The following is a 26,837-nucleotide window of genomic DNA, read 5'->3' on the forward strand; positions in this document are numbered from 1 at the left end:
CTTCTGGGAGTGTCCGATGCCTGTGCTCCCTACTGCGCACTGTGGTTACATCCTGCGACCCGCTATGTCCTTGCTGTGCCCTTTAGTGAGCACAGCTACTAATTGCTGCTATGCACTGTCATGTGTTCCCACATTGACAAAAAGCCTATTATATAAAAAGTGCATTAAATTAAAAATTGCATGTGCAATTAAAAATTATTACTCTGTGGTATCCAAAAAAAAACGCCAAAAATATGTATAGCAATATTATTTGTGAAATACTATAAAATCAGACATACGTGCTTACAATCTTCACATTAAGCATACAGTGGGTAAAATAATTATTTGATCCCCTGCAGATTTTGTAAGTTTGCCCACTTATAAAGAAATGAAGGGTCTATCATTTTTATTTGTATTTTAAATGATAGAGACAGAATATCAACCAAAAATCCAGAAAAAACACATGATACAAATATTATAAATTGAGTTGCTGTTCAGTGAGTAAAATAAGTATTTGATCCCCAAGCAAAACATTACTTAGTACTTGGTGGAGAAACCCTTGTTGGCAAGCACAGAGGTAAGACGTTTCTTGTAGTTGGTGACCAGGTTTGCACACATCTCAAGAAGAATTTTGGTCCACTCTTTTTTACAGATCTTCTCTAAATCCTTAAGGTTTCTTGGCTGTCGCTTGGCAAATCGAAGTTTCAGCTCCTCCAAAAATTTTCTATACGATTAAGGTCTGGAGACTGGCTAGGCCACTGCATGACCTTAATGTGCTTCTTCTTGAGCCACTCCTTTGTTGCCTTGGTGACATGTTTTGGGTCATTGTCATGTTGAAAGACCCATCCATGACCCATCTTCAGTGTTCTGGCTGAGGGAAGAAGGTTCTCATCCAAGATTTTACAATACATGGCCCCATTCATTGGCCCCTCAATGCGGCAAAGTTGGTCTGTACCTTTAGCAGAAAAACAGCCCCAAAGCATAGTTTCCACCTCTGTGCTTGACTGTAGGGATGGTGTTCTTAGGGTCATAGTCAGCATTTTTCTTCCTCCAAACACAGCGAGTCCCTATCCACAAGAAGGTACGTGTACAGTCATGCCAATGAACATCTAAATGATTCAGAGAAGGATTGGAAGAAACTGCTGTGGTCAGATGGGACCAAAATTTAGCTCTTTGGCATTAACTCGACCTGCCGTGTTTGGAGGGAAGCAAAATGCTGACTATGACCCTAAGAACGCCATCCCTACAATCAAGCACAAAGGTGGAAACATGATGCTTTGGCACTGTGTCTCTGCTAAAGATACAGGCTGACTTTGCCGCATTGAGGGGCCAATGGAGGAGGCCGTGTATTGTAAAATCTTGAATGAGAACCTTCTTCCCACAGCCAGAACACTGAAGATGGGTCGTGGATGGGTCTTCCAGCATGACAATGACCCAAAACATACCACCAAGGCAACAAAGGAGTGGCACAAGAAGAACCACATTAAGGTCATCGAGTGGCCTAGATTTAGAGAAGATCTGTAATAAAGAGTGGACCAAAATCTCTCCTTAGATGTGTGGAAACCTGGTCACCAACTACAAGAAGTCATGTTTTGCTTGGGGATCAAATATTTATTTTTACTCACTGAACTGCAACTTACTTAATACCATTTGTTTTATGTGTTTTTTTCTGGATTTTTGGCACCACCTGCTCACCTTTAAACGTTGTCCTATAATTAGAAATAGGTCCAAATGCACCTTGCCCCTTAATTGGGGCTTCAGATCTCCTCAGGACTCTCCAGATGTATCAACAGATGTGTTCTAGATACATCAACTTCCAGAACTGTCAGCCTCCTCATTAATCCATATTGCTCAGAAGAGCAAAAAAACCCATCATCCTGTAGTATATTTAAACACCATACACTTTCATGTCCATGATTAAGTCACGAGGTGAAAACGCGATGATATCACGTAGATCCACGCTCAACGCATTTCATCACGCCCCTTGTGACTTAATCATGGACATGAAAGTGTATGGTGTTTAAATATACTACACAATGATGGCTTTTTTTTTCTTCTGAGCATTATGGAATAATAAGAAGACTGGCAGCTCTGGAGGTTGATTTATCTAGAAGAGATCTGTTGATACATCTGGAGGGTCCTGAGGAGACCTGAAGCCCCAATTAACGGGCAAGGTGCATTTTGTCCTATTTATAATTATAGATCAATGTTTAAAGATGAGCTGGTGGTGTGGCTGGTGACAGAGCACACTGAGGTGGAATTGACAAAGAATTCATGCAGTGCACAAACTTTTTTTCAAAGCAAAGAATTGACTCATGCTGATAGCAGAGGAGCGAAGCAGCAGACAGGAATGACACTTAGTGCTCTGGATAGAGACAAGCACACACTAAACAGGGATATGCTTTGTTCATATTTTACGTCTGAGGTTTACAACCACTCTAATGTATGTCATTTGGGACTTAATTAACATTAATGCACGTTTTAGTTTTATCCTGGCCCCTCTCTCCTGTCGAAATGCCCCCATAGCAAAAAGCTTGCTATGGGGGCACCCGAGCCGAGCCACAGCTTCCTGTGTCTATTCAGACACAGAGCCGTGGCTCAGCTCCGCCCCCTCTCTCTCTCCTGATTGGTTGACTGACTTCAATTGACAGCAACGGAAGCCAATGGAGCCACTGCTGCTTTTAGGAGGGACAGTCTCGGACGGCCGAGACACTCGTGGACATCGCTGTACAGAGATGGGGCTCAGGTAAGTATTAGGGCGGCTGAGGGGGGCTGCTGCACACAGAAGGCTTTTTATCCTAATGCATACAATGCATTAGGATAAAAAACCTTCTGACTGTACAACCACTTTAAGCACATTAATTACTATATATGCTTAATGTGAAGATTGTACACATATGTTTGATTGTTTATGTTTATTTGGCACATTTAGTGATATAAAGATCTATATAGGGGAACCAGAACCTCCTTCCTCCTGCTGGAGATCCCTCTAGTGATATAAAGATCTATATAGAGGAACCAGGACCTCCTTCCTCCTGCTGGAGATCTCTCTAGTGATATAAAGATCTATATAGATGAATCAGGACCTCCTTCCTCCTGCTGGAGATCCCTCTAGTAATATCAAGATCTATATAGCGGAACCAGGACCTCCTTCTTCCTGCTGGAGATCTCTCTAGTGATATAAAGATCTATATAGATGAATCAGGACCTCCTTCCTCCTGCTGGAGATCCCTCTAGTAATATCAAGATCTATATAGCGGAACCAGAACCTCCTTCCTCCTGCTGGAGATCCCTCTAGTGATATAAAGATCTATATAGATGAATCAGAACCTCCTTCCTCCTGCTGGATATCCCTCTAGTGATATAAAGATCTATATAGGGAAATCAGGACCTCTTTCCTCCTGCTGGAGATCCCTCTAGTAATAAAGATCTATATATAGGAATCAGGACCTCCTTCCTCCTGCTGAAGATCCCTCCAGTGATATAAAGATCTATATAGAGGAATCAGGAGGGCTGCTGCACACAGAAGGCTTTTTATCCTAATGAATACAATGCATTAGCATAAAAACCTTCTGACTTTACATTGATAACTATATATGCTTAATGTGAAGAATGTAAACACATGTTTGATTGTTTATGTTTATTTGGCACATTTATAGTATTTCATGAATAATATTGCTATACATATTTTTGGCTATTTTTGTTGGATCCCCTAACGATATAAAGATCTATATAGATGAATCAGGACCTCCTTCCTCCTGCTGGAGATCCCTCTAGTGATATAAAGATCTATATATAGGAATCAGGATCTCCTTCCTCCTGCTGAAGATCCCTCTAGTGATATAAAAATCTATATAGGGGAATCTGGACCTCCTTCCTCCTGATGGAGATCCCTCTAGTGATATAAAGATCTATATAGAGGAATCTGGACCTCCTACCTCCTGTTGGAGATCCCTCTAGTGATATAAAGATCTACATAGAGGAATCAGGACCTCTTTCCTCCTTCTGGAGATCCCACTAGTGATAACTAAAGATCCATATAGAGGAATCAGGAGTAATCATTTTTGATTGTGCTGCACTTTTTATATAAAAGACGAAGGTTAGAATGTTGAAGAATCTTACAAAGGCTGCAGCACTCTAATGCAGCAATGACAGGAGGCACGGACCATTAGGAAGGAGACTATAATACCTGTTCTACTGTTGGAAATGCTAAGCTCCATTTTTTAAGTGACTGACAGGATCGCTTTGAAACAATAACACACATTCAGATTATTACCTTTTAGGCTAGCCACAGATCGTTTGATTTTATCTTGTTCAGTCTGCAGGTTGAACGAGAGAAAATCAGTCGATTCCTTCATCCATACTAAACAGTGTAGATAGAAGAAACTTCACTGTTGACTATTCTGTTCAGGCAGCTATAGAACCATAAATATAATAGCCCTGCCGAACAGGGACTGCAAATGATAGGATGCAACCACTGTTCGGCTAATAACTTTACACCCGACTTAGTTAATTTTTAAATCAACTTTTGTCAAGCCAGTTGGTGCTAGCAGGGCCAAACCCATGGCTTGAATTTTGGCTGACTTAAGCCGGCCATAGACTGTTTGAATCTCGACTGGTTCAGCAGGAATGGGCCGAGATTGGAGCCATGTTTGGGCAGGCTGAATGTACCCAAGTTGATTGATCGATCAACTTGGGTACAACCAGCTTGCCAGATTTTAGATGTGATTATTGCTAGTGGCTGTTATAGCCGCTAGCAATAATCACTATGTTCTCCCAGCGGGGACGACTTACCTCGCCCCCCTGTCGGGAGAACACAATGGCTCCGTGCGAGGGATTCCCCTATCAACACTGTCTTTGTTGATGGGGGAATTAAGCAATTTTCTTTTACTGAAACCCGTGACTGTAGAAAAGAACATTGCTCCATCTCTGTGGGAATCAACCAAGATTTGAGCCATCTATAGCTAGCTTTCCTAAGGGAAGTACAAAGTCTCCAATTGATGTCCTCCTCCTGAGAAAAATTAGCTCCCCTGCTGAGTTGCCCTGTGGAAGCTCCTGATCCAGCTCAGTGGCTTTGAAAGTATTGAAGCTGCTGAATCAACATAACAGTCAAGCAATCAACATTTTTCAGAAGGAGTTCTTCAACAGAAAGCTATATATTTCTCTCAGTACCATATTTCCCGAAAACTGATCGTATTCACATGACGTGTTTTTAGTAAATGACATTGCCTGCAGATCATCTTAGGCATGAACCAAACACGCCTGTCAGGGGCTCCTGTGATGTTAATCTTTGTAGTTTCCTAGCTGCATGTATGAAAAGTGTTCCAATGGAAAGTGCTGTACATAGGAACCAGCTTTGAACGCTCATCTTTCTCATGCCAGGTTTTATATATGCAGTGCTACATATCTGCTGGCAAGATGAGCCAGATTTCCAGCAGAATACCTAGGTGTCATAGTCATTTCATTGACAAGTTATACTGTCAGCCCCCTCCATGATGGAGTCTCTACACTGAATACATAATTAGGGAGCTGCAAGCATAGAGCACTTTCATTATGGCCTTGTGAGAGGGCAAGAATGTGGTAGAGCAGTGGCCCTTTGCTTGTCTTTTTCCAGCCCTTTGGACACTGTTCTTCCCACTGACACCAACAATAGGGCACAATTTCTGCTACTGACATTAACAATGGGCCACTAGTTCTCCCATTGATGCCAATGATGGGGCACTATTCCTCCCACAGATACCAACGTCAGGGCACTATTCCTTCCACTGACACCAACGATGAGGCACTGTTTCTCCCCCTGATACCAAGGATGGGGCACTTTTCCTCCCACTGATACCAACGATGGGGCACTATTGCTCTCCCTGAAACCAACAATGGGGTACTATTCCTCCTCCTGACACCAACGACAGAAGCTATTTCTTCCACTGATCCCAATGATAGGGCACTATTCCTTCTCCCGATACCAAGGACAGGCACTATTCCTTCCAGTAATACCAACGATGGAGCACTATTCCTCCCCCTGACACCGACAGGCACTAGTCCTCCCACTGATACCAATGATGGGGCACTATTGCTCCCATTGATACCAAAGATGGGGCACTATTCCTCCCCCTGATACCAACGACAGGCACTATTCCTCCCCCTGACAGCAACGACAGGGTGCTATTCATCCCTCTCGTACTAAAGATGCATTGTTTACTACCACTGACGCCAGGAAAATTTCTACTCCCAGTGGCCACAGTCCGGCCCCCCTAAAATCTGAAGGACAGGAAACTGGCCCTTTGTTTAGAAAGTTTGGAGACCCCTGTTGTGGAGCAAATATCCCCACTCGAGTCACTGAGACATTTAAGAGGACAGTGGGTAATGAGGTAACAGTTTTGGGTGGCATTCACCTATAAATTAAGAAGTCAGTTTAGTTTCTATGGGCAACAAGACGGTTCTTACTTTCAGGCACTCTGCATACAAAAGGTTCAAAATCCCCACCCTGTGATAGGACAGTCCCACTTCCCCCTCTCTGTCCCTGTGCCACTCCCCCCGCTGCCCCTACTCTCACTTGAAGTTGAAGTTGGCCAGGTTCTGGATGACCTTAGCGATGAGTGTGAGGGTCCTGGAGGTTTGCTCATCAGGGTATTCCTGCATCAGGCCAAAGAGGCTGGGGGACATGACGGCCGGACACAGGAAGCGGAGGAAGAGAGAGGCACTGATGAGTCGATCTGCTATGTCTTCACGACCGCGCTCTGCACAGCGCATCCTCCATGATGCAAAGACCTCCTTCAGCTCCCGGGGGAATACACTGAGAGGGATGGAAGCAAACAGTTAGATGAGCAATACAGTAGATGCTTAAAGTGCTCCTGTCGCTAAAGAAGTGGCCATTTTTGTTGTCCAACCAATTATTGGAACTTGTGACATCACTGAGAGATGAAGTAAAGTCTAATATCAAATGTAAGGTTATAGTAGCCAAATGTAAGGTTATAGTAGCCTGTCTACATTAAACTGATTGATGGTTTTTATTATCAATATATTATCATTTTGTTTCTGTCCACCGTATCATATTAAAAAGTAATTTCATCTGTCTTGGATATTGTAATGAGAACCAAGGTTGGGTTTCTGCAAGAATACTTACACTTCAGTTGTTATAATTGGTCTGGCTTACTTATGAAATGTTTTACATTTGTGTCATTGTTTAGCATTACTTAATTACCTATTACGTATAATTATTGTAGTAAATAAGTTGCTATTAAAAAAAGGGGGAGGGGACATACCTGAAAAAAAAGCAATAAACACTTACCTATCTGGCTGCCAACACGCTGCAAAACCCTGTTGTGTTGAAGATCTAAGCTTGCTGATAGAACTTCTCCATCTGGCACACTTAAAGGAGGTCCGGATGCCTTGTATCCAGCTGCACTCTGTCGTTCCTTCCACAGACCCCTACGTTATTACAGGACACGGTTGGAGAAAACCACCTTTGTCAAAAGTACAGCGGGGGGGGCCAGCACACGCAGGTAGAGTATACCACTTGTGTCCATAGTACCACAGGGAACAACATCTGATGAAGGCCTCTTGAGCCCCTCGGGAAAGAGAGCCCTGACTGATGGGGGCGTGGCCAGGGAGGAGTTAAGGTGAATTTTGGCTCACTTGGGATTGGTACAAGAAGGGACAGGGGTTGGGCCTGAGCTCAGGAGTTTGGCACCCCAGGGGATTATGGTCCTTTTCGGACGAAAGCATGGAAGAGCTGCCCACCCTCCCGCCCTATTTATGATGGTATGTCACAGCGTGCTGCGGTTTTGGTGACCTTGCCAGCAAATATGGAACCTTTTTTATGCCTTGATGGTAATTGGGAGATAGACAGCCGGTCCGGCACTTATGGTAAGGACAGGCCCCTCCTTCATCTCCCTTTTACATTTGAAGTTGAGTGCTCACAGTGCAACTGTGACTGGCACGGTTTAAATATTTAAATGTTATGTTTGAGTTAAATAAAGCTGTGGCCTTGCCCTTTCCAACATTAATGGTTGTATGTGGTTTTTATTGGATGGGAAGAAGGGGTAAGGTATGCTAAGTGGTCATGGTAAGTTTGAATGGGACCTGGGCTTATTGCACCTCAGCAGTCATGCTCCCAGCACAGTTGAACGCTTAACATGTTTCAGAAAACCTGGATCTTGAAGGCAGTGGTGTTTGGTGGTGCGGGTGGCGGGACAGGTAAGTATTAACCACTTAAGGACCGAGCCTCTTTTTGACATTTGTTGTTTACAAGTTAAAATCTTTTTTTTTCTCTAGAAAATTACTTAGAACCCCCAAACATTATATACATTTTTTCTAACACCCTAGAGAATAAAATGGCGGTCGTTGCAATACTTTCTGTCACACCGCATTTGCGCGGCAGTCTTGCAAGCGCACTTTTTTTGGAAAAAATAAACTTTTTTAAATTAAAAAATAAGACAACAGTAAAGCTAGCCCAATTTTTTTTTTATATTGTGATAGATAATGTTACCCTGAGTAAATTGATACCCAACATGTCACGCTTCAAAATTGCACCCGCTTGTGGAATGGCGACAAACTTTTACCCTTAAAAATCTCCATGGGGATGTTTAAAAATTACACAGGTTACCAGTTTTGAGTTACTCCCATGCTATGGAGCCGAACGGGGGCCATCTTCCCCTCATTCGGCAGCCAGGCATCCACCAGAAAGGATGCGATTGTCTCCGCCGCTAACGGCGGGTCTGGTAAGCGGCGGAGACAACCGGAGTGCGGTGGGAGGGGGGTGGGCACCTCTCCTGCCACCGATAAAAGTGATCTCGCTGCAAATCCGCAGCGGAAACCACTTTTATCCCAAAGAGAAACACACAGCGTTCCCTGAAATACCGGGGTTAGGGCAGCTAGCTACTGTCATAACAACAGTATTTAGCGTCAAAGTAATGATGTATGGGTATGTCGTTTTGCATGAAGTGGTTAATGTGATACTAAAGTTTTGTATTTTTTCATTTAAAAATAACAAACATGTTATACTTACCTGCTCTGTGAAGTGGTTTTGAACAGAGCAGCCCTGATCCTCCTCTTTTCGAGTCCCTCACCGGCGTTCCTGGCTCCTCCCTCCTGCCCCCACAGCAAGCAGCTTGCTATGGGGGCACCCGAGCCGAGCCGCTGCTCTGTGTCCATTCAGACATGGAGCTGCGGCTTGGCCCTGCCCCTCTCTTTCTTAATTGGCTCACTGACATTGACAGCAGCGGGAGCCAATGGCGCTCCTCTGCTGTCTCAGCCAATGAGGTGGGAAAGTTCCGGACAGCCGAGACTCTTGTGCAACATCGCTCTATCAAGATGGGCTCAGGTAAGTATTAGGGGGGGCTGTTGCACACAGAAGGTTTTTTATCCTAATGCATAGAATGCATTAGGATAAAAAAACAACTCTGACTTTAGAACCACTTTAATTTTTCTTTGCAAAGATGCCTTTTTTAATTATTTTTTTAAACAAAGCGAGTCGCTTTAACCACTTGAGGACCAGGCCTTTTCTGACACTTTGATTTGGTTTATGCGAAAATCAATATTTTTTGCAAAAAAAATTACTTGAAACCCTCAAACATTAGATACTTTTTTAAAGCAGAGGCCCTAGAGAATAAAATGGTAGGTGTTTTAATTTTTTTATGTCATGAATTTTAATGCACAAAAACACAATATAATACCCAAATGTTTGTTAAAAAAATAAAAGATGATGTTACGCTGTCCGATGCAGGACCGATGCATGCGTTTGCCTTTCTATGTGAGCACGAGGCATTTAAAAAAAAATATATTGTTTTATTATCTATTTATTTTTATAATTATTATTAATTTTGTTGTCAGTTTTTCAGGCAGACCTGATTGGACCCTCCAGTCTCTTCTATGGAGCGGCGGAAGTCAGCAGACAAATGTCCGCTGACACTCACTGCCGTCCGATCTGATCCTGTCCGCCAAAAACAGACGGATGGTGGTCCTATTCCCCATCAATCTGGCAGATCGGGTAGCATCAGATGGAAACAGACAGGCGGTCCGTTTCCAACCATTTGCTCCATAGAGGAGAGCGGGACTGTGTCCGTGTCCCCTCTGCATAGTGGAGGGGACACGGACCTGTCATCCACCTGCTCAGCGGAGAGATCCCCCCCCCCCCCCCCGCATTAGCAAGCAGATTCCGCTTAGCGATGGCGCCTGTCTGAAAGGGGCCTAACTGTATTTTGAAACTGTTAAATCGGTGGGCTTAGTTCCGCTTTATGATTTATTGCTGTTCAGGGGCTCTGGGCTTCAGCAAAATGGCAGCCTTCAGCGGGAAGAAACAGGAGTAATACCGGAGGCAATTTACAGCACACACTAATGTTAGTAGCATATGCTGTAATGTACATTCCTTGCTAAAGAGCATTCGTTTTTAGCAAGTTATTATGGGTAAAGTTCTGCTTTACCTACTAGCTTTGGAAGCCTGATCTTAACACAGTCACAACTAATTCAGTTGAGTCCACATTTTCCATCCCAATCTAAGCCCTGATGAAACACCATATAGTCCCTGAAACACATTGAGCCTAGGTTCAAACTGATGCGGGTTTAAAAATCGTGTGAGTTCAGCTGAACTGGCACGATTTAAAACCCGCGTGTCAGTCCGACTTCGGGAGCGGCTTCAGAGACATCTGAGCGGGTTCCTGCACAGATGTCTATTGAAATTGCCACCGAAGTCGCCAAAAGTAGTGCAGGAAATCAGTGCAACGCCGCAACATCGACGTCTCCCCGATTCGGGCGGAGCTGTTGTCGGCAATAGGTGGTGATTTGACATGTCAAGTCGCATGTGAAAGCGGCCTGATCTGAACGTGGGCTGAGAGAGATTTACTAAAACTAGTGCACACAGATAATCTGGTAACCAATCAGCTTTTACCTTCAGTTTGTTCAATCAAGCATGCACAATAAGCCCTCTTTCACATCGGCGCAATTTGACATGCGATTTGACAGGTCAAATCGCATGTCAAATCGAAGCCTTTTGCCGGCAACGGCACTGTCTTTGCGGCGCCGCACTGATTTCCAAAAGTAGTTCGTGTACTACTTTTGGCAATTTCAATAGACATCTGTGCATGAACCCGCACAGATGTCTTTCAAGTCACCCCCGAAGTCGGAATTAAATGGGGCTTTTAGATGAACTCGCACAATTTCAAAGCCATGTTCAGTGTGAATGAGGGCTCAAACCTGGAGGCTGATTGGTTACCATGCACAGCTGCGCCAGATTCTGTGTGCACCAGTTTTAGAAAATCTGCCCCATTGGTTTCAATGAACTTCAATGACAAAGTAAATATCTTTTACCTACAAACCCTGTGGTGTGGTGCTCTTGTTTTCCTGCATAGCCCAGCAGCAGAAATCTAATGGAGTTTCTAACTTTTTCACATCCTGGAGTTACACATTAGGCCCACTATCAAGAATGTTGCTCCTATTCACAAAAATGGCTGCTTCCTGGCTGACAGTTACACTTCAAACAGACAAAAAACAGAGGGAGAAGGCAATCAAGGACCAATGAGAGGAGAAGAATAGTTCTGGAGGTGACAACAACAAGAATATAGTCAGAATGGGAACACAGAGGGGTGGAAAGGAAATGGAAGGGAGGGGAAAGGGTGAAGAGATAAGTAATATGTAATGGAGAATGACTAACATATAATGTCTCATTCTTTTCCTGGCAATGACATCACATGACCAGACACTGACCAATGGGAGTTGAAGACTTTGCAAAGCGCAAGTTCGCAGCACATCCTGAGATTGGCCTGGTGATCGGGCAGGGCAGAAGGCGGACAACGCATGGGGTCAACCTCGCAGTCCTCCTCTGACTCGTACAGAGCCCGAATAAACTCACCTAAGAGGGAGAGAGATAAAACGAGAGCATGTGATCAGCGCAGGATAGCGAGAGAAGGAGGAATTAGCAAAACCAACAGACAACATACATACAGCTTATAAATCAACCCCCCAAAAAATCGCTCTCTCTGTTTTAGGTTGAATGGGGTGGATCTACACTTTTGATCTCTCTTTCTGGTTCAGCGTGACCGTTGGGCTTTTTAGCTAAGCTACTATGATCTCCTGAGAAAATTTCCCACCTAAATACTTTATCATATGCCCCTATTGTGGAAATATTAAATAGGAGAGGACCTGATTAAAAATTCAAACTCTACTTGCTGTTTACAGGCAATGGAGCAAATCTTCCCATGGTTTTCTTGGACTTCTGCAAAGAAGTTTTTAGGATCATATCATGCCCCAGTATGTAAAAAATTTGCTTTCGTTAACCACTTGCCAACCGCTGCACACCGATATACGTCGGCACATTGGCAGCAGTGGGCAAATGGGCGTACCTGTACGTCCCCTTTAATTGGCGGAGCAACCAGGTGCGTGCCTGCCGCGTACAGCATGACCATGCCCGCGGGACCTGCAGACTTAATGTCCACCGGTTCCTAGCGATCGTGTCACGGAGCCGCAGAACAGGTAGATACCTATGTAAACAAGGCATTTCCCCGTTCTGCCTAGTGACATGACAGGGATCTACTACTCCCTGTCATCGGGAGCAGTGATTGCTGTCATGTCAGTGGTAGCCCATCCCCCCACAGTTAGAATCACTCCCTAGGACACACTTAACCCCTTGATCGCCCCCTAGTGTTTAACCCCTTCCCTGGCAGTGTCATTTACGCAGTAATCAGTACAATTTTATAGCACTGATCGCTGTATAAATGACAATGGTCCCAAAATAGTGTCAAAAGTGTCCGATGTGTCCGCTATAATGTTGCAGTCACGATAAAAATCGCAGATCGCCGCCATTACTAATAAAAAAAATTTATAATAAAAATGCCAAAAAACTATCCCCTATTTTGTAGACGCTATAACTTTTGCGCAAACCAATCAATATATGCTTATTGCGATTTTTTTTACCAAAAATATGTAGAAGAATACATATCGGCCTAAATTGAGGAAAACATTTGTTTTTCTATATATTTTTGGGGGATATTTATTATAGCAAAAAGTAAAAAATATTGCTTTTTTTTCAAAATTGTCGCTCTTTCTTTGTTTATAGCGCAAAAACTAAGAACTGCAGAGGTTATCAAATACCACCAAAAGAAAGCTCTATTTGTGGGAAAAAAAGGACGTCAATTTTGTTTGGGTGCAGCACCGCACGACCGCGCAATTGTCAGTTAAAGCGACGCAGTGCCGAATCGCAAAAAGTGCTCTGAATAAGAAGGGGGTAAATCCTTCCGGGGCTGAATCGGGTAAAGTTGCTTTTTGTCAATGAAAAGAGGTAATACAAAGTAATGAGAGGACAAAAAAAATATTCGGAGAGCTCACTGGCTCAGGTTAGGCTGCTCACATCAGACCGGGCTACCCTCCTGTGGGTATCCTGCAGGTTACCAGAAAAAGGCATGCACCAATAAAAGGAATGCCAGACCAAAGGATAAAAGAGTCCAAATTAATTTCTTGTATTTCACTAAAAAGCAAGCCAAAACGTTTCGGGGGTCAGAAAAACTCCCCCTTTATCAGGGCTTAAGTTAAAAGAGGAACCTTGAGTGGTTTTAAAAACAGGGCTTTCCTGTGTGAATCTTTCTAGGGAAGCCAATTGCTGGATCAGGAGAGTTAGGCAAGCCATATATGATTCGATTGCTCGATATCCCTATCAACGTTCATTGCTCCCACTGTTGTGCCGGCGGGGAACCAGCTGGCAGAACACAGTGATTATTACTAACAGCTATAGCCGCCAGCAGAAATCACTGACAGGCTGTCGATTGATCGACTTGGGTACAACCAGACTGCCCAAAGATGGATCGAATCTCGGACAGTCCTTGCTGAATCCATCTATGGCCAGCTTTACTGGCCGGCAGTATCTGAGCGAGCAATCAAGATAAGTCTTAATTTGCTTGCGTAGATACGGCTGGCTAGCCACTCTTTTGATCCAGCAATAAGCTTCCCTACATAGATTCACACAGGAAAATCCTATTTTTAAAGTAGAACTATAGGCAAAACATTTTTTTTCATTTTGAATAGAGCAAGGGAGGGCTATTACCCCCTTTTTTCGCCATCTGTGTCCCATTGCAGATAACTCCCTTTACTTCCTGTCCTGCAAATTAAGGGAATTCCTTAGGGACCCCCAGGTCACCAGAACAAGTGTCCCCATTGGAAGATTTCCCCTCTATTACTTTTCTGGGGACAACCCAACATTTGGGATTTTCTTTTACTTTCACTTTCAATGATAATGGTAAACAGGAGAAATAGAGAGGGGGAATCTTCTTAATGGGGGGCACAGACATCAATAAAAACTGATAGGCGTTCTAATCCCCCTCCACTCTATCCAAGACTAAAAAAAATATTGCCTTTAGTTGTAGTGTGATGCCCCGTCAGAATTTCCGACAGAAAAAGTCAGAAGGTAGCTTTTGGTCGGATATTCCAATCGTCTGTCGGAATTTCCGACGAACTTAGATATAGAACATGTTCTAAATTTTTCAGTCGGAAATGCCGACGGAGGTTATCCCGTTGGCAAGTCCGACCGCGTGTACGCGGCATAAGTCCACTCAAGGTTCTTCTGTTAACTGAAGCCCTGATGTAGGGGAAGTTGAGAGGGGTGAGAGAGAAATGGGGGAGAGAGAGAGGGGGAGAGAGAGAGGGAGGTGGAGAAAGAGAGAGAGGAGGGAGAGAGGTAGAGAGAGAGAGGGGAGAGGGGGGAGAGAGGGGGGAGAGAGGGGGGAAGAGAGAGGTGAGAAGAGAGAGAGAGAGGTGGGGAGAAAGAGAGAGGGGAGAGAGAGATGGGGAGAAAGAGAGGCAGAGATGTGGGGAGAAAGAGAGAGAGGTGGGGAGAAAGAGAGAAAGGGGTGTGGAGAAAGAGAGAGGTGGGGAGAAGAGAGAGAGAGAAGGGACAGAGAGAGAGAGAGAGGAGGGGGGAGAGAGGGGAGGAGAGAGGGGGTAAAGAGACAGGGGGGAGAGAGGGGGGAAGAGAGAGAGGGGAGAGAGAGAGAAGGGGGAGAGAGAGAGAAAAAGAGAGAGGGTGAGGGAGAGAGGGAGGGGGTGGGGGAGAGAGAGAGGGAGGGGGTGGGGGGAGAGAGAGAGGGAGGGGGGAAGAGAGAGAGAAAGGAGGGGGAGAAAGAGGAGAGGGGTAAGAGAGAGAGGAGGGGGAGAGAGAGAAAGGGGGGAGAGGGGGAGAGAGAGAGGTGGGGGAGAGAGAGAGAGGTGGGGAGAGAGAGGGGTGGGGGAGAGAGAGGGGGTGGGGAAGAGAAAGGGAGGGGGAGGGAGAGAGGGGGAGAGAAAGGTGGGGAGAAAGAGAGAGGGGGGAGAGACAGAGGGGGGAGTAAGACCGTGAGAGAGAGGGGAGAGAGAGAGAGAGAGAGAGAGAGAGAGAGAGAGAGAGGGAGGGAGGGAGAGGGGGGTGGGGAGAAAGAGAGAGAGAGGGGTGGGGAAAAATAGAGGGGGGAGAGAGAGGTGGGGAGAAAGAGAGGAGGGAGAGAGAGAGGAGGGAGAGAGAGAGGAGGGGTAAAGAGAGAGGCGGGAGAAAGAGATAGAGAGGGGGAGAAAGAGAGAGAGAGAGGGGGGAGAAAGAGAGAGAGAGGGGAGGGAGAAAGAGAGAGCGAGGTGGGAGAGAGAGAGAAAGAGGGGGTGGGGAGAGAGAGGGGAGAGATGGGGAGGAGAAAGAGAGAGAGAGAGAGGAGAGAGAGGGGTGGAAAAAAGAGGGAGAGAGAAAGAGGGAGAGAGAGAGAAGGGGTAGAGGTGGGGAGAAAGAGAGAGAAAGAAGGAGATAGAGAAGGGAGAGCGAACGAGAAGGGAGAGAGAGGGGGAGAGAGAGGTGGGGAGAAAGAGAGAGGGAGAAAGAGAGAGAGAGAGAGAGAGAAGGAAGATAGAGAAGGGAGAGAGAGCGCGAGCGAGAAGGGAGAGAGGGAGCGAGGGAGAGAAAGAGAGAGGGTGGAAGAGAGAGAGGGGGAAAGAGAGAGAGAGGGGGGAAAGAGAGAGAGGGGGGAGAGGGGGAAGAGAGAGAGAGGGGAAAGAGAGGGGGGAGAGAGAGGGGGAAGAGAGAGGGGCAACAGAGAGAGGGGGAAAAGAGAGAGAGGGGGAGAAAGAGAGAAAAAGTGAGAGGGGGAGAAAGAGGGGGAAGAGAGAGTGGGGGGAAGAGAGAGAGAGGGGGAGAGAGAAGGGAGAGAGAGGGCGAGAGAGAAGGGAGAGAGAGGGGGAGATAGAGAGAGGAGAGAGAGGGGGGGAGAAAGAGAGAGAGGGGCAGAGAGAGAGGAGGGGGAGAGAGGGGGGGGGAGAGGAGGGGGAGAGAGGGGGGGGGGAGAGGGGGAAAGAGAGAGAGGGGGGGGAAAGAGAGAGAGGGGGAAGAGAGAGAGGGGGGAAAGAGAGAGAGGGGAAAGAGAGAGAGGGGGAAGAAAGAGAGGGGGGAGAGAGGGGGAGAGAGAGGGAGAGAGAGGGGGAAGAGACGGGGGAAGAGAGAGGGGGGAGAGAGGAGGGAGACAGAGAGAGGGGGGGAGATAGGGAGAAAGAGAGGGGGAGAAGAGAGAGGGAAGGGGAGAGAGAGAGGGGAGGGAGAGAGAGAGGGAGAGAGAGGTGGGGAGAAGAGGGACATGTGGGGGAGAAAGAGAGAGAGGTGGGAGAAAGAGAGAGATTGAGAAGGGAGATAGAGAAGGTTAGAGAGAGCAAGAAGGAGAGAGAGAGAGAGAGAGAGAGAGAGAGAGAGGAGAGAGGAGAGAGAGAGAGGAGGGAAAGAGAGACAAGGGGAGAGAGAGGGGGGAAGAGAGAGAGGAGAGAGTGAGAGAGAGAGGGGGAAGAGAGAGGGGGAAGAGAGAAAAAGAGAGAGGGAGAGAAAGAGGGGAGAAAAGGAGAGAGCGAGGGAGAAGGAGATTGAGAGGGGGCGAGAAAGAGAGAGAGAAGGGGGAGAGAGAGAAGAGAAGGGAGAGTGAGAGAGAGAATGGGGAGAGAGAGAGTGAGAGAGAAGGGAGAGGGGGAGAAAGAGAGAGTGGGGGTGGGGGAGGGAAAGAGAGAGAGAGATGGGGAGAAAGAGAGAGAGATGGGGGAAAGGAGAGAGGGGAGGGAGAGGGGGAGAGAGAGGGCAGAAATAGGGAGAGAGAAAGAGGGAGAGAGAGAGATGGGGGAGAAAGACAGGGGAGAGAGGTGGGGATAAAGAGAGAGAGGGGTGGGGAGAAAGAGAGAGAGGTGGGGGGGAAAAAGAGAGAGAGAAGGGAGATAGAGAAGGAGAGAGAGAAAGAGAGAGAGAGAGAAAGGAGGGGTGAGAGAGGGGGGAAGAGAGAGAGGAGGGGGAGAGAGAGGGGAAGAGAGAGAGAGGGGGAAGAGAGAGAGAGGAGGAGGGGGAGAAAGGGGGAAGAGAGAGAGAGGGGGGAGAGAGGGGGGGGAAGAGAGAGGGGAAAGAGAGAGGGGGAGAGAGAGGGGGAGAAAGAGAAAAAGAGAGAAGGGGAGAAAGAGAGAGAGAGAGGGAGAAAGAGAGAGAGGAGGGGGAGAGAAACAAGGGAGAGATGAGAGACGAGAGAGAAGGGAGAGAGAGGGGGAGAGAGGTGGGGAGAAAGAGAGAGAGGGGAGAAGGAGAGAGGAGGGAGAGAGGGGGTGGAGAGGAGGGAGACAGAGAGGGAGAGAGGGGGAAAGAGGAGGGAGAAAGAGAGAGAGGGGGGGGAGAAAGAGGGGAGAGAAAGAGAGAGGAGGGAGAGAGATAGAGAGAGGAGGGAGAGAGATAGAGAGAAAGAGGGGGAGAGATGGGGAGAGAGAGGGGGGAAAGAGGGGGGGAGAGAGAGAGGGGAGAGAGAGAAGGAGAGAGGGAGAGAGAGGGGGGGGAGAAAAGGGATGAGAGAGAGGGTGGAGCAAAAGAGGAGAGAGGGGTAGAGGAGGAAGTGAGAAGGGGAGAGAGATGGAGGCAGAAAGGAGGGGCAGTGCAAAAGGTGGTGGGGGGGAGACAGGGGTTTTGTTCTGTGTGCAAAGTTTCACTTACCAATTATGCCTCCCTCTCTCAGGCTGTTCTCCTTTAGGTGGCTTATGCAGCTATAGCAGCCATTGTTTCATATCTCCCGCCCAGCTGCTCGCAAAAGCTTGATCACAGCTCATTGCAGGCATTGCATGCAGGAGGTTGGAGTGTGGGCGGGGTTGGGCGGACACAAATTGGAGGCGGAGTGTGGCATTGGACAGCTGGTGGAGTGAGGGAGGGGCTGGGAGAATGGACAGGACCGACTGAGCACTTGCAACCCAAATCCCGAGCAAGATGGCTCTCCTAGTGACCAAGTCATGGGGGAGTCCCATTATCTGCCCTAATTACTGCGAGGTAGAGCAGAGATAGGGCACGGCCGCCTGCATCTCTGATAGGAGATAAAAAGTGCCACGGCTCCTACCTCCTCGGAGCCCACATGAATGCGCAGTGAATACTTATGGTAGCACCGGCCCTGGTGTCACCCCTCTGGCGGGTGTCACCAGGTGCAGTCCGCCCCCCCCGCACCCCCCCTAGCAACGCCACTGGTCACTGTACTAATGACACTGGCTGGAAGAGGTTAACATCTCGGGGTAATCAAGGGGTTAAGTGAGTGCCTAACAATTGTTAATTTGTGTAATGTGTGCTGATTTTTACTAAAAATCTCTTTTTTTTCTTCTCCCTTTTTATTGGTTTAAGCAATTTTCTTTTGTTATAAAAGTATATATAGCAACCCATTCAGTTAAAATTAGAAATTTAAGGCAACCATAGCTATATATACATAGTTTTTATTATAAAAGATTACATGACCTTTGTTCACGGTTGCAGAAGAGGCTTAGAAAGGGGGGTGGGGGTGAAAAAACAGCAGCACACTGATCTTTCCAGAGAATATCTGTGTGTGTAAAAGGGGGGGGGGGTAGCATAAGTCTGATGATTGGAGGACAGGCAGGCTGTTCTCCCAGTACAGCCAGAAAACTGACCACACCGAGATGGATGGGTGCTCTAATGCATAGCGTGGTCAGTTTGAAATAGGAAAGTAGAGGACTGGCAGGAACACCAGGGATTTCACACAAAGATAGAAGAGCAATACAAAGAGAACAGGATCTTTTTAACACAAGTACAAGGTACAACACATATCAAGAATATAAAATGTTGGAGTAAGATTCTTTTGGACACTGCAGTTTACAACTAATTTATCACAAGAGGTCTAGCTGGCCACCAAAATGGGCAGTGTGTCTAGGCTCCTCTAAGGCAAGCAGTGCACAGTGGATACATTACCAATGGCTTCCTTGAGGTATCTCTGTCCTATCAGTTTCAGATACTCCTCTATGGCTTTAGTTGCAAGTGTGTTCTCACGGAGAATAAGGTGCTCTCTATCAAGGAAGCGATCAACCTCTGTCATAGCCATATCCGAGAGGAAGTCCTGAGAAGAAAGAGAGATAAATAACAGAAAGTGCCAAAAATAACAGTTCTGCTGAGTACAATTGTTAGTTTGTGTGTTCTGAGGAACCCTTTGGATAACAGGCCCAGACCATACATCGGTCAGCCATAACATTATGAACACTGACAGGTAGAGTAAATAAAATCAATTATCTCGTTACAATGGCATCTGAGAGTGGGTTGGGTATATTAGGCTGTAGGGTGAACATGTTTTCCCTGAAGTTGATGCGTTGAAAGGCAGGAAATATGGGCAAGCATAAGGATTTGAGCGACTTTGACAAGGGCCAAATTGTTAATGGCTAAATGACTGGGTCAGAGCATCTCCAAAACTGCAGCTCTTGTGGGATGTTCCCAGACTTCAGTGATCAGGACTCAGGACCTACCAAAAGTGGTCCAAGGAAAGAAAATTGGCAAACTGGTAACAGGGTCATGGGCAGCCAAGGTTTATTGATACACGTGGGGAGTGAAGGCTGAACTGTGTTGTCTGATCGAATAGAAAAGCTACTCTAGCTCTTCTATTGCTGAAAATGTTAATGCCGGGTTCCAATAAAAATGTTTCAGAACACACAGTGCATCGCAGTATATGGGGCATATGGCACGTATGGGGGCAGCGTAGCCACAGACCGGTCAGGGTCCCGCCACTAACCCCTGAAAAAATAAATGCAGGCCAGTCAAGTTCCTCCACCCCAAACTCGCTCATCCATGTCTTTATGGACCTTGCTTTGTGCACTGGTCCATTTCATTTGGTCATTTGGTGGAGGGGGGATTATGGTGTGAGGTTGTTTTTCAGGGGTTGGGCTTGGCCCCTCAGTTCTAAAGAAGGGAACTAAGACTTCAGCATACCAAGACATTTTGGACAATTTCATGCTCTCAACTTTGTGGGAACAGTTTGGGGATGGCCCCTTCCTGTTCCAACATGACTGCCCACCAGTCCACAAAGCAAGGTCCATAAAGACATGGATGAGCGAGTTTGGGGTGGAGGAACTTGACTGGCCTGCACAGAGTCCTGACCTCAACCCAATAGAACACCTTTGGGATGAATTAGAGCGGAGACTGTGAGACAGGCCTCCTCGTCCACATCAGTGCCCGATCTCAAAAAATGCACTTCTGGAAGAATGGTCAAACATTCCCATAGACACACTCCTAAACTATGTGGACAGCCTTCCAGAAGAATTAAAGCTGTTATAGCTGCAAAGGGTGGGCCAACTCAATATTGAACCCTACGGATTAAGACTGGGATGCCATTAAAGTTCAAGTTCAGGAACCGCCAGAGTTAGACTCAATGCACATAGTAATGCAACAGGACTGGTCAGATACGTTCATACCCCCTTCTCTACAGTTCAAGTCTGTAGGAGGACAACTCTACTAAGGAGTGCACAGGGCACTGCAGGTTGAGACCTAAATGCTGCATTTGTACTGAGAAAAATAGGCTTTTAGAACATTTCCTAGCAGACATTCAGTCAAAAATTATAACATGCTGGTGTACAGGACTATAAAGAGAGGGAAAAAAAGTGCAAGGATTCAATTAGGCTTTATGGATTTGGACAAAAGTCATACCTCCCAACATTTTGAGATAGGAATGAGGGACACCTACTAACAAATGTATGTAGGCATAGAACATGCCCCCTGCCACACCCCCTTAAAGGAGAATTAACCCCAAAAAAGGTTAAATAAATCTACAAGTGCTTTTTTTTACCACTTCTATTCCTTTTTGTTGGTTTTTAAAATGTACAAATGCAACAATTTAGAAATCGGATGAAAGGTTTAGCACTGGGAAACACTATTTGAAAGATAAAAAGTGCATTTTATATACAATTATATAGATCAGACTAAAATGACAGACAAATGAGGAGGAAAGAGGGACAGAGGGACATTGCTCCAAATCAGGGACAGTCCCTCGAAATCAGGGACAGTTGAGAGCTATGCAAAAGTTAAGGCACTGCATACCACCTGGCCTGGAAAAAGTACAGGTATGTTCAGGCACTATAAGGTCTTTGCATTATACCAGTAATGTTAATGTTTACATACAGTATTGGTGAACGTGGCACATGCAATTTAGGAAAAATCTGTTGAGATAAAATTTAAGAGCTGCCTCTGCTCTCAACTCACAACTTTTTGTAAAGGTACAAGTTTCAGCATTGTAAGTTTTACTATTTCCTAAATCACTGTCTCAAAACAAGTGCAGCAAGAAAAGCCAGACCTTCCAATATGTTTACCTGTTCCAAATCAGTGGCTCATTATATAGTGGAGAGTGAACGAGGATGAAGAATACAGAAACTCTATCTATTCAACAAGTGCAGAAACCTAATCGTAAAACATTGGTCTTGGTTGTATGCATTTCCAAATGAACATGGATCTACACCACATCTATTGAAGGGGAGAAATGGAAACAAATTTGGGAAATGGTTAAAGCGTTTTTTAACCCCCCCCAAAAATAAAATGGATCCTGCTCCTTTAAAGCATGTTATATGACACAGTGCTTGCCCTGTGTCATTTGGCCCCCTGTAACACCTAAAAACCTGGCTGATCCATCCAGTTTCTCCTCACCCCTATGTAAACTGACCACAGTGTATCATGGCTGCTGAGCCCTGACACCGTGGTCAGTTTACGTGCCTCTATCATCAGAAGCTGCTATCTGCTCTCCTCTCTGCTCCTTCAGTGTGTGTTTGTTCGAGCACTAATACACTGCCCAACAAGAATTCTCTTGCCTTTGTGGCTGTATGTAAGTAAAGAGATAAGCTCAGGCGTGTTATTTGGATATACTGTATTTATTGGCATATAACACGCACCTTCTCCTCAAGAGGGAAGTCTGAGGAAAAAAACTTACATTTTAAATAAAGGACTGTGAAGCAAAATAAGGTTCAGTGCCCATCTGCAGACCCCCAATTGCCATGAATTCAGCACCCCCAATCGCCAGGAATGCAGAACCCACCATTGCTAGCAATGCAGCACCCACCATTGCTAGGAATGCAGCACCCACCATTGCCAGGAATGCACCCACCATTGCCAGGAATGCAGCACCCATCATTTGCAGGAATGCAGCACTGACTATTGCCAGGAATGCACTCGCCATTGCAAGAAATGCTGCACCCATTATTGCCAGGAATGCACTCACCATTGCAAGAAATGCAGCACCCATCATTGCCAGGAATTCACTTCACCAGTGCAAGAAATGTAGCACCCATTAGTGCCAGGAATGTACTCACTATTGCAAGAAATGCAGCACCGACCATTGCCAGGAATTCACTCACCATTGCCATCAGTGCAGTCTTGGAGGGGATATAGAGGGGGCAGGACAAGCGCCAAAGATATCCTACAGGAGAATCTCCTGTTTACACAGCAGCCTCTTTAAGTGAAAGTCCCGCCTCCTTTGATGAACAGAACAGTCGTCCAATGGCAGCGCCGAAGACGGGGCTTCCTATTACAGAGACTGCCGTGTAAACAGGAAATACTCCTTCTGTGTGCACGGCGCTCGTCCCGTCTCCTTCCTCTGAGGCAGGCAAACTATATATCTTTTGTGGCCCCCGCGCTGGGAGATCGCGGGGGCCACAAAAGATAGATATGTTTAGATAACGAGGCGGGCCGTTCAAAACCGGGCCGCGGGCCGCGATTGGCCCGCGGGCCGGACTTTGGACATGCCTGATATACACCATCAGCACTGCCTCCTATTGCAGTGTCCCCCCCCTCTGTGAATGATTTATAAATATAAATGCTGTAAATACCTAATTTAAGAGTCGAGATTGCGATCACATGACCAGCCAGCTCTCTCCTCCTCTCCTCCAGACTGACGTCAGCAGGGGACCGCCCGCTGCATCTCTCAGAGGAGGAAAGGAGAAAGCTTGCAGGTCTTGTGATCGCAATCTTAGCAGTGAAATGAGGTATTTGCAGCATTTATTTTTATAAATCACACGCAGAGGGGGGATACTACATTAGGAGGCAGTGCTGATGGTGTATACAGGTTAGAGTGGCTTAACAACCACTTTAAGTATAGTTCTTGAAGAGTGCTATCGGTCAGGGCTAACTATAAAGTTATGATGAGATAGTTGGTTGATAGATGGTTCTGGCTTGAGTCGCTGGTTTTGTATCTGGCTATTCCCCACTATGCTTTTGTGAATGCAGACCGTTGGGAATCTATTTGCATACCTGGAGGACCTGCTTGGTGGCTCAGAACAATTTGGTCTGCTATTTTTTCCCACTTAACCAGGTCTATGGGCCAAGACATCCCTCTGACTCCTGAAATCATTCTTTTATATGTGAAACCTCCTTGCTTATTCAAAGTTCAGTTTAAACTCTGAACTCACGTCCTTCAGCAGCAAAACACACACTAAAGCCTGGAAAGCTCTCCCTCGTGACTGTGACCTCCCCTTCCTTTTCCAGCTCCCTTCCTCCCCCCAGCTCCACCCCATTCCCCATAAACCACTGCACAGCCCTGCTTCCTTAACACTTCCCCTTTGCTTAACTCCCTGTAACCAAGCCCCCATTAACCCCTGTCATGCCGGCCCTCCATTTATTGCCTTTGGTAAGACCTTGGGCCTCTCTTGGGCCTCTCCTTTGTCTGACGAAGGAGCTGCACATGCTCCGAAACGTGTTACCGCCCCCTTCTCTACACTGACACCATCAGCCTCGTGTGTACCGCAGTGAATAATGGCTTCCCTACTGCCTCCTCTCTCCAACACGTATGAGAACGCTTGACGGCTCTACACTGCTCTCTACCACCATGCTGAGGATGGACACATGCCACAGATGAGGACTCCTGATTTTATCATGCCTTTTAACACTCAACAATCTTGTAAGTGCTTTTAACCCTTTGTGCACTTTATTAAATTTTGCATACTGCACTTAGAGGCGCCTTTCTTTTCCTTTTTATATCTTCAGAGTTGCTTCTCCTCTAACCAAAGTGCTGCCAGAAGTGCCACCTCATCACTATCATCCCTCTGACCAGCTATCCACCTCCACCAGAGCGCCCTTATCTCCTCTCTGTTTTATACCATGGGCCTCTTGGCTGCTTCCCTGATTAATGCTGTCTTTGCCCCGCCTGTCAGTTTAGGTGGACGGCCATGTCTTGTAAGGTTTGCAGTTGTGCCATATTTTTTCCATTTTTGGATGATGGCTTGAGCAGTGCTCAGTGAGATGTTCAAAGCTTGGGATTTTTTTTAAACCTAACCCTGCTTTAAACTTCTCCATAACTATGTCCCTGACCTGTCTGGTGTGTTCCTTGGCCTTCATGATGCTGTATGTTCACAAAGGTTCTCTAACAAACCTTTGAGGGCTTTATAGAACAGCTGTAGTTATACTGAGATTAAATTACACACAGGTTGACTCTATTTACTAATTAGGTGACTTCTAAAGGCAAATGGTTCCACTAAATTTTAGTTAGGGGTATCAGAGTAAAGGGGGCTGAATACAAACACAATACAAGCACGCCACACTTTTTTAGATATTTATTTGTAAAAAATTTTGAAAACCATTTATCATTTTCCTTCCACTTCACAATTATGTGCTATTTTGTGTTGATCTATCACATAAAGTCCCAATAAAATACATTTACGTTTTTTGTTGTAGCATGACAAAATGCGGAAAATTTCAAGGGGTACAAATACTTTTTCAAGGCACTGCATATATGCCATTTACTTCCAACTGCTCTGTATTATATCCATAAAGCTTGTGGTTAGTAGCCGTTTTTTTTTTGCTGTTGAAATACATTCAAACATATTACATTCACCTGTGCACTTATGTGCACTTTGAATCTTGATTTGTTTTCCTTTTTTGCCCAAGAGATTTTATAGTAGAGGTGGTAATGATAAGTTATCCGAATCAACAAAAGTTGCTACTTCAATTTCAAGTATATCTTTGATGTGATACACCTTAGCATAGCAATTGCTCTTTCTTAACACATGTTGCGTTTTGTAGAACAGATCTGTGTGTGATCTTGCCACATTTCTGAACAATTTTTCTGTTTTGTCAGTATCTAGATGTGTTACTCCAGAAGTGCTGGGAGCTTTGCCGACCTCACCTAGATGTGCCACGCCAGGAGTGGTGGGAACTTTGACAAGCTCACCTAGATATGCTGCTCCAGGAGTTGGGGGAGCTTTGCTGACCTCACCAAGATGTGCCGCTCCAGAAGTGGTGGGAGCTTTGCCGACCTCACCTAGATGTGAGGCTCCAGGAGTGGTAGGAGGGAGCTTTACCAACCTCACCTAGATGTGAGGCTTCAGGGGTGGTGGGAGCTTTGCTGACCTCACCCAGATGTGCCACTCCAGAAGCGGCGGGAGCTTGGCTGACCTCACCTAGACGTGCTGCTCCTGAATTGGTGGGAGCTTTGCCACCTCACCTAGATGTGTCACTCCAGAAGTGGTGGGAGCTCTGTTGACTCACATAGATGTGCTGCTCCAGAAGTGGTGGAAGCTTTGTCGACCTCCCCTAGATGTGTCATTCCAGACATTGTGGGAGCTTTACCAACTTCATCTTCTTTTCCGATAAAGCTATGAGTTTTATTTGTGTTTGAGCAACCTGAGGGATTTTTACAATATATTTTCTTTGCTTAGAGTAATATCAACACATTTTTTTCATTTTTCTTTTACTACGAGGGAGCTTGTTTAAAACACTGTTCCATCACCCAATATCTTCATCAAAATAAGGGAAAACACAGTGGGTAGGTTGATAGCCTCAGGTCTGTCACAAAGTGTTAAGATGGTCCATTTACACTTTATGCTTTGTTGTAGAATTTGTACATTGCAAACAATGGGTTTGCTATTGGCTCATATAATCACTATATGCGCCATAGCAAGGACTGAGCTGCCTAATTTCTGCAGACACGTCTTGTAAATTCACCTGTCTTTCTTCTCAACCCATAATAGGAAATAAAACATTTTTCTTCCTCTTCTTTTTGTTTAGGGGACCTTTGAAGATGAGATCAGCATGTTGTTTAAACCTTTTCCATTCCTCTGAAAGGTTACAATGTCCCACTTCATGCTGGGTGGTTGTATGCCAGAAAACTACATGTTTAAAGCAGTGGGCTTCACTTCAGTACAAAGAGCTCAGTTTCCAGCACCAAGTAATGTTTTATTGTAGCGTTTTATGTGCTTGGCATCTACAGATAGGAAACAGGAGGGATGGATTTTTGCACAGCTAGCATAGGTCATGGCCTAGGGTGGTAGAACCAGCCATGAACACATCATGTTACCTAATACCATATCTGTGTAATATAAGATTGCAGACTGCCGCCCTGCCTGCCAGTGCAATGTAGCTGGATCCTCATTATTGTCCCTGAAGCTTGAGCATACTGTGGGTCTACCTTCAACCAAATGACTGGCAAAATATGGTTATAGTTTACAACTTGACAAAGTTCATATTTTGGTAGATGAAACGTGTTGGTGGCTGTTCTTACTGGCCAGCTACACGCATACCTTCTTTTTATTTTTTGTTCTCGCACCGCACCGCACCGCGCACTACACCAAAGTGTACCAAAAAAGTGCACGTGAACACACACACAAAAAGTGTGGGTATG

The 26,837-nt window shown here is 45.8% G+C and overlaps 1 protein-coding gene across 13 annotated transcripts in view; it reads right to left on the reverse strand.

Moving 5' to 3' along the window:
- SYNGAP1 (synaptic Ras GTPase activating protein 1) overlaps window positions 1–26,837 on the reverse strand; it is a 487,176-nt gene that overhangs the window by 112,912 nt on the left and 347,427 nt on the right. For all 13 annotated transcript variants that reach the window (XM_073598175.1, XM_073598174.1, XM_073598187.1 and 10 more), the window contains 3 exons: window positions 19,169–19,313; window positions 11,680–11,824; window positions 6,533–6,772 (listed from right to left, as the gene is read on the reverse strand). In XM_073598175.1, the coding sequence (XP_073454276.1) occupies window positions 6,533–6,772; window positions 11,680–11,824; window positions 19,169–19,313 (530 nt within the window). The remainder of the gene's footprint in view (window positions 1–6,532; window positions 6,773–11,679; window positions 11,825–19,168; window positions 19,314–26,837) is intronic.

Source organism: Aquarana catesbeiana, linkage group LG09 (assembly GCF_042186555.1).
Source record: "Aquarana catesbeiana isolate 2022-GZ linkage group LG09, ASM4218655v1, whole genome shotgun sequence".
Classification (NCBI taxonomy): Eukaryota; Metazoa; Chordata; class Amphibia; order Anura; family Ranidae; genus Aquarana; species Aquarana catesbeiana.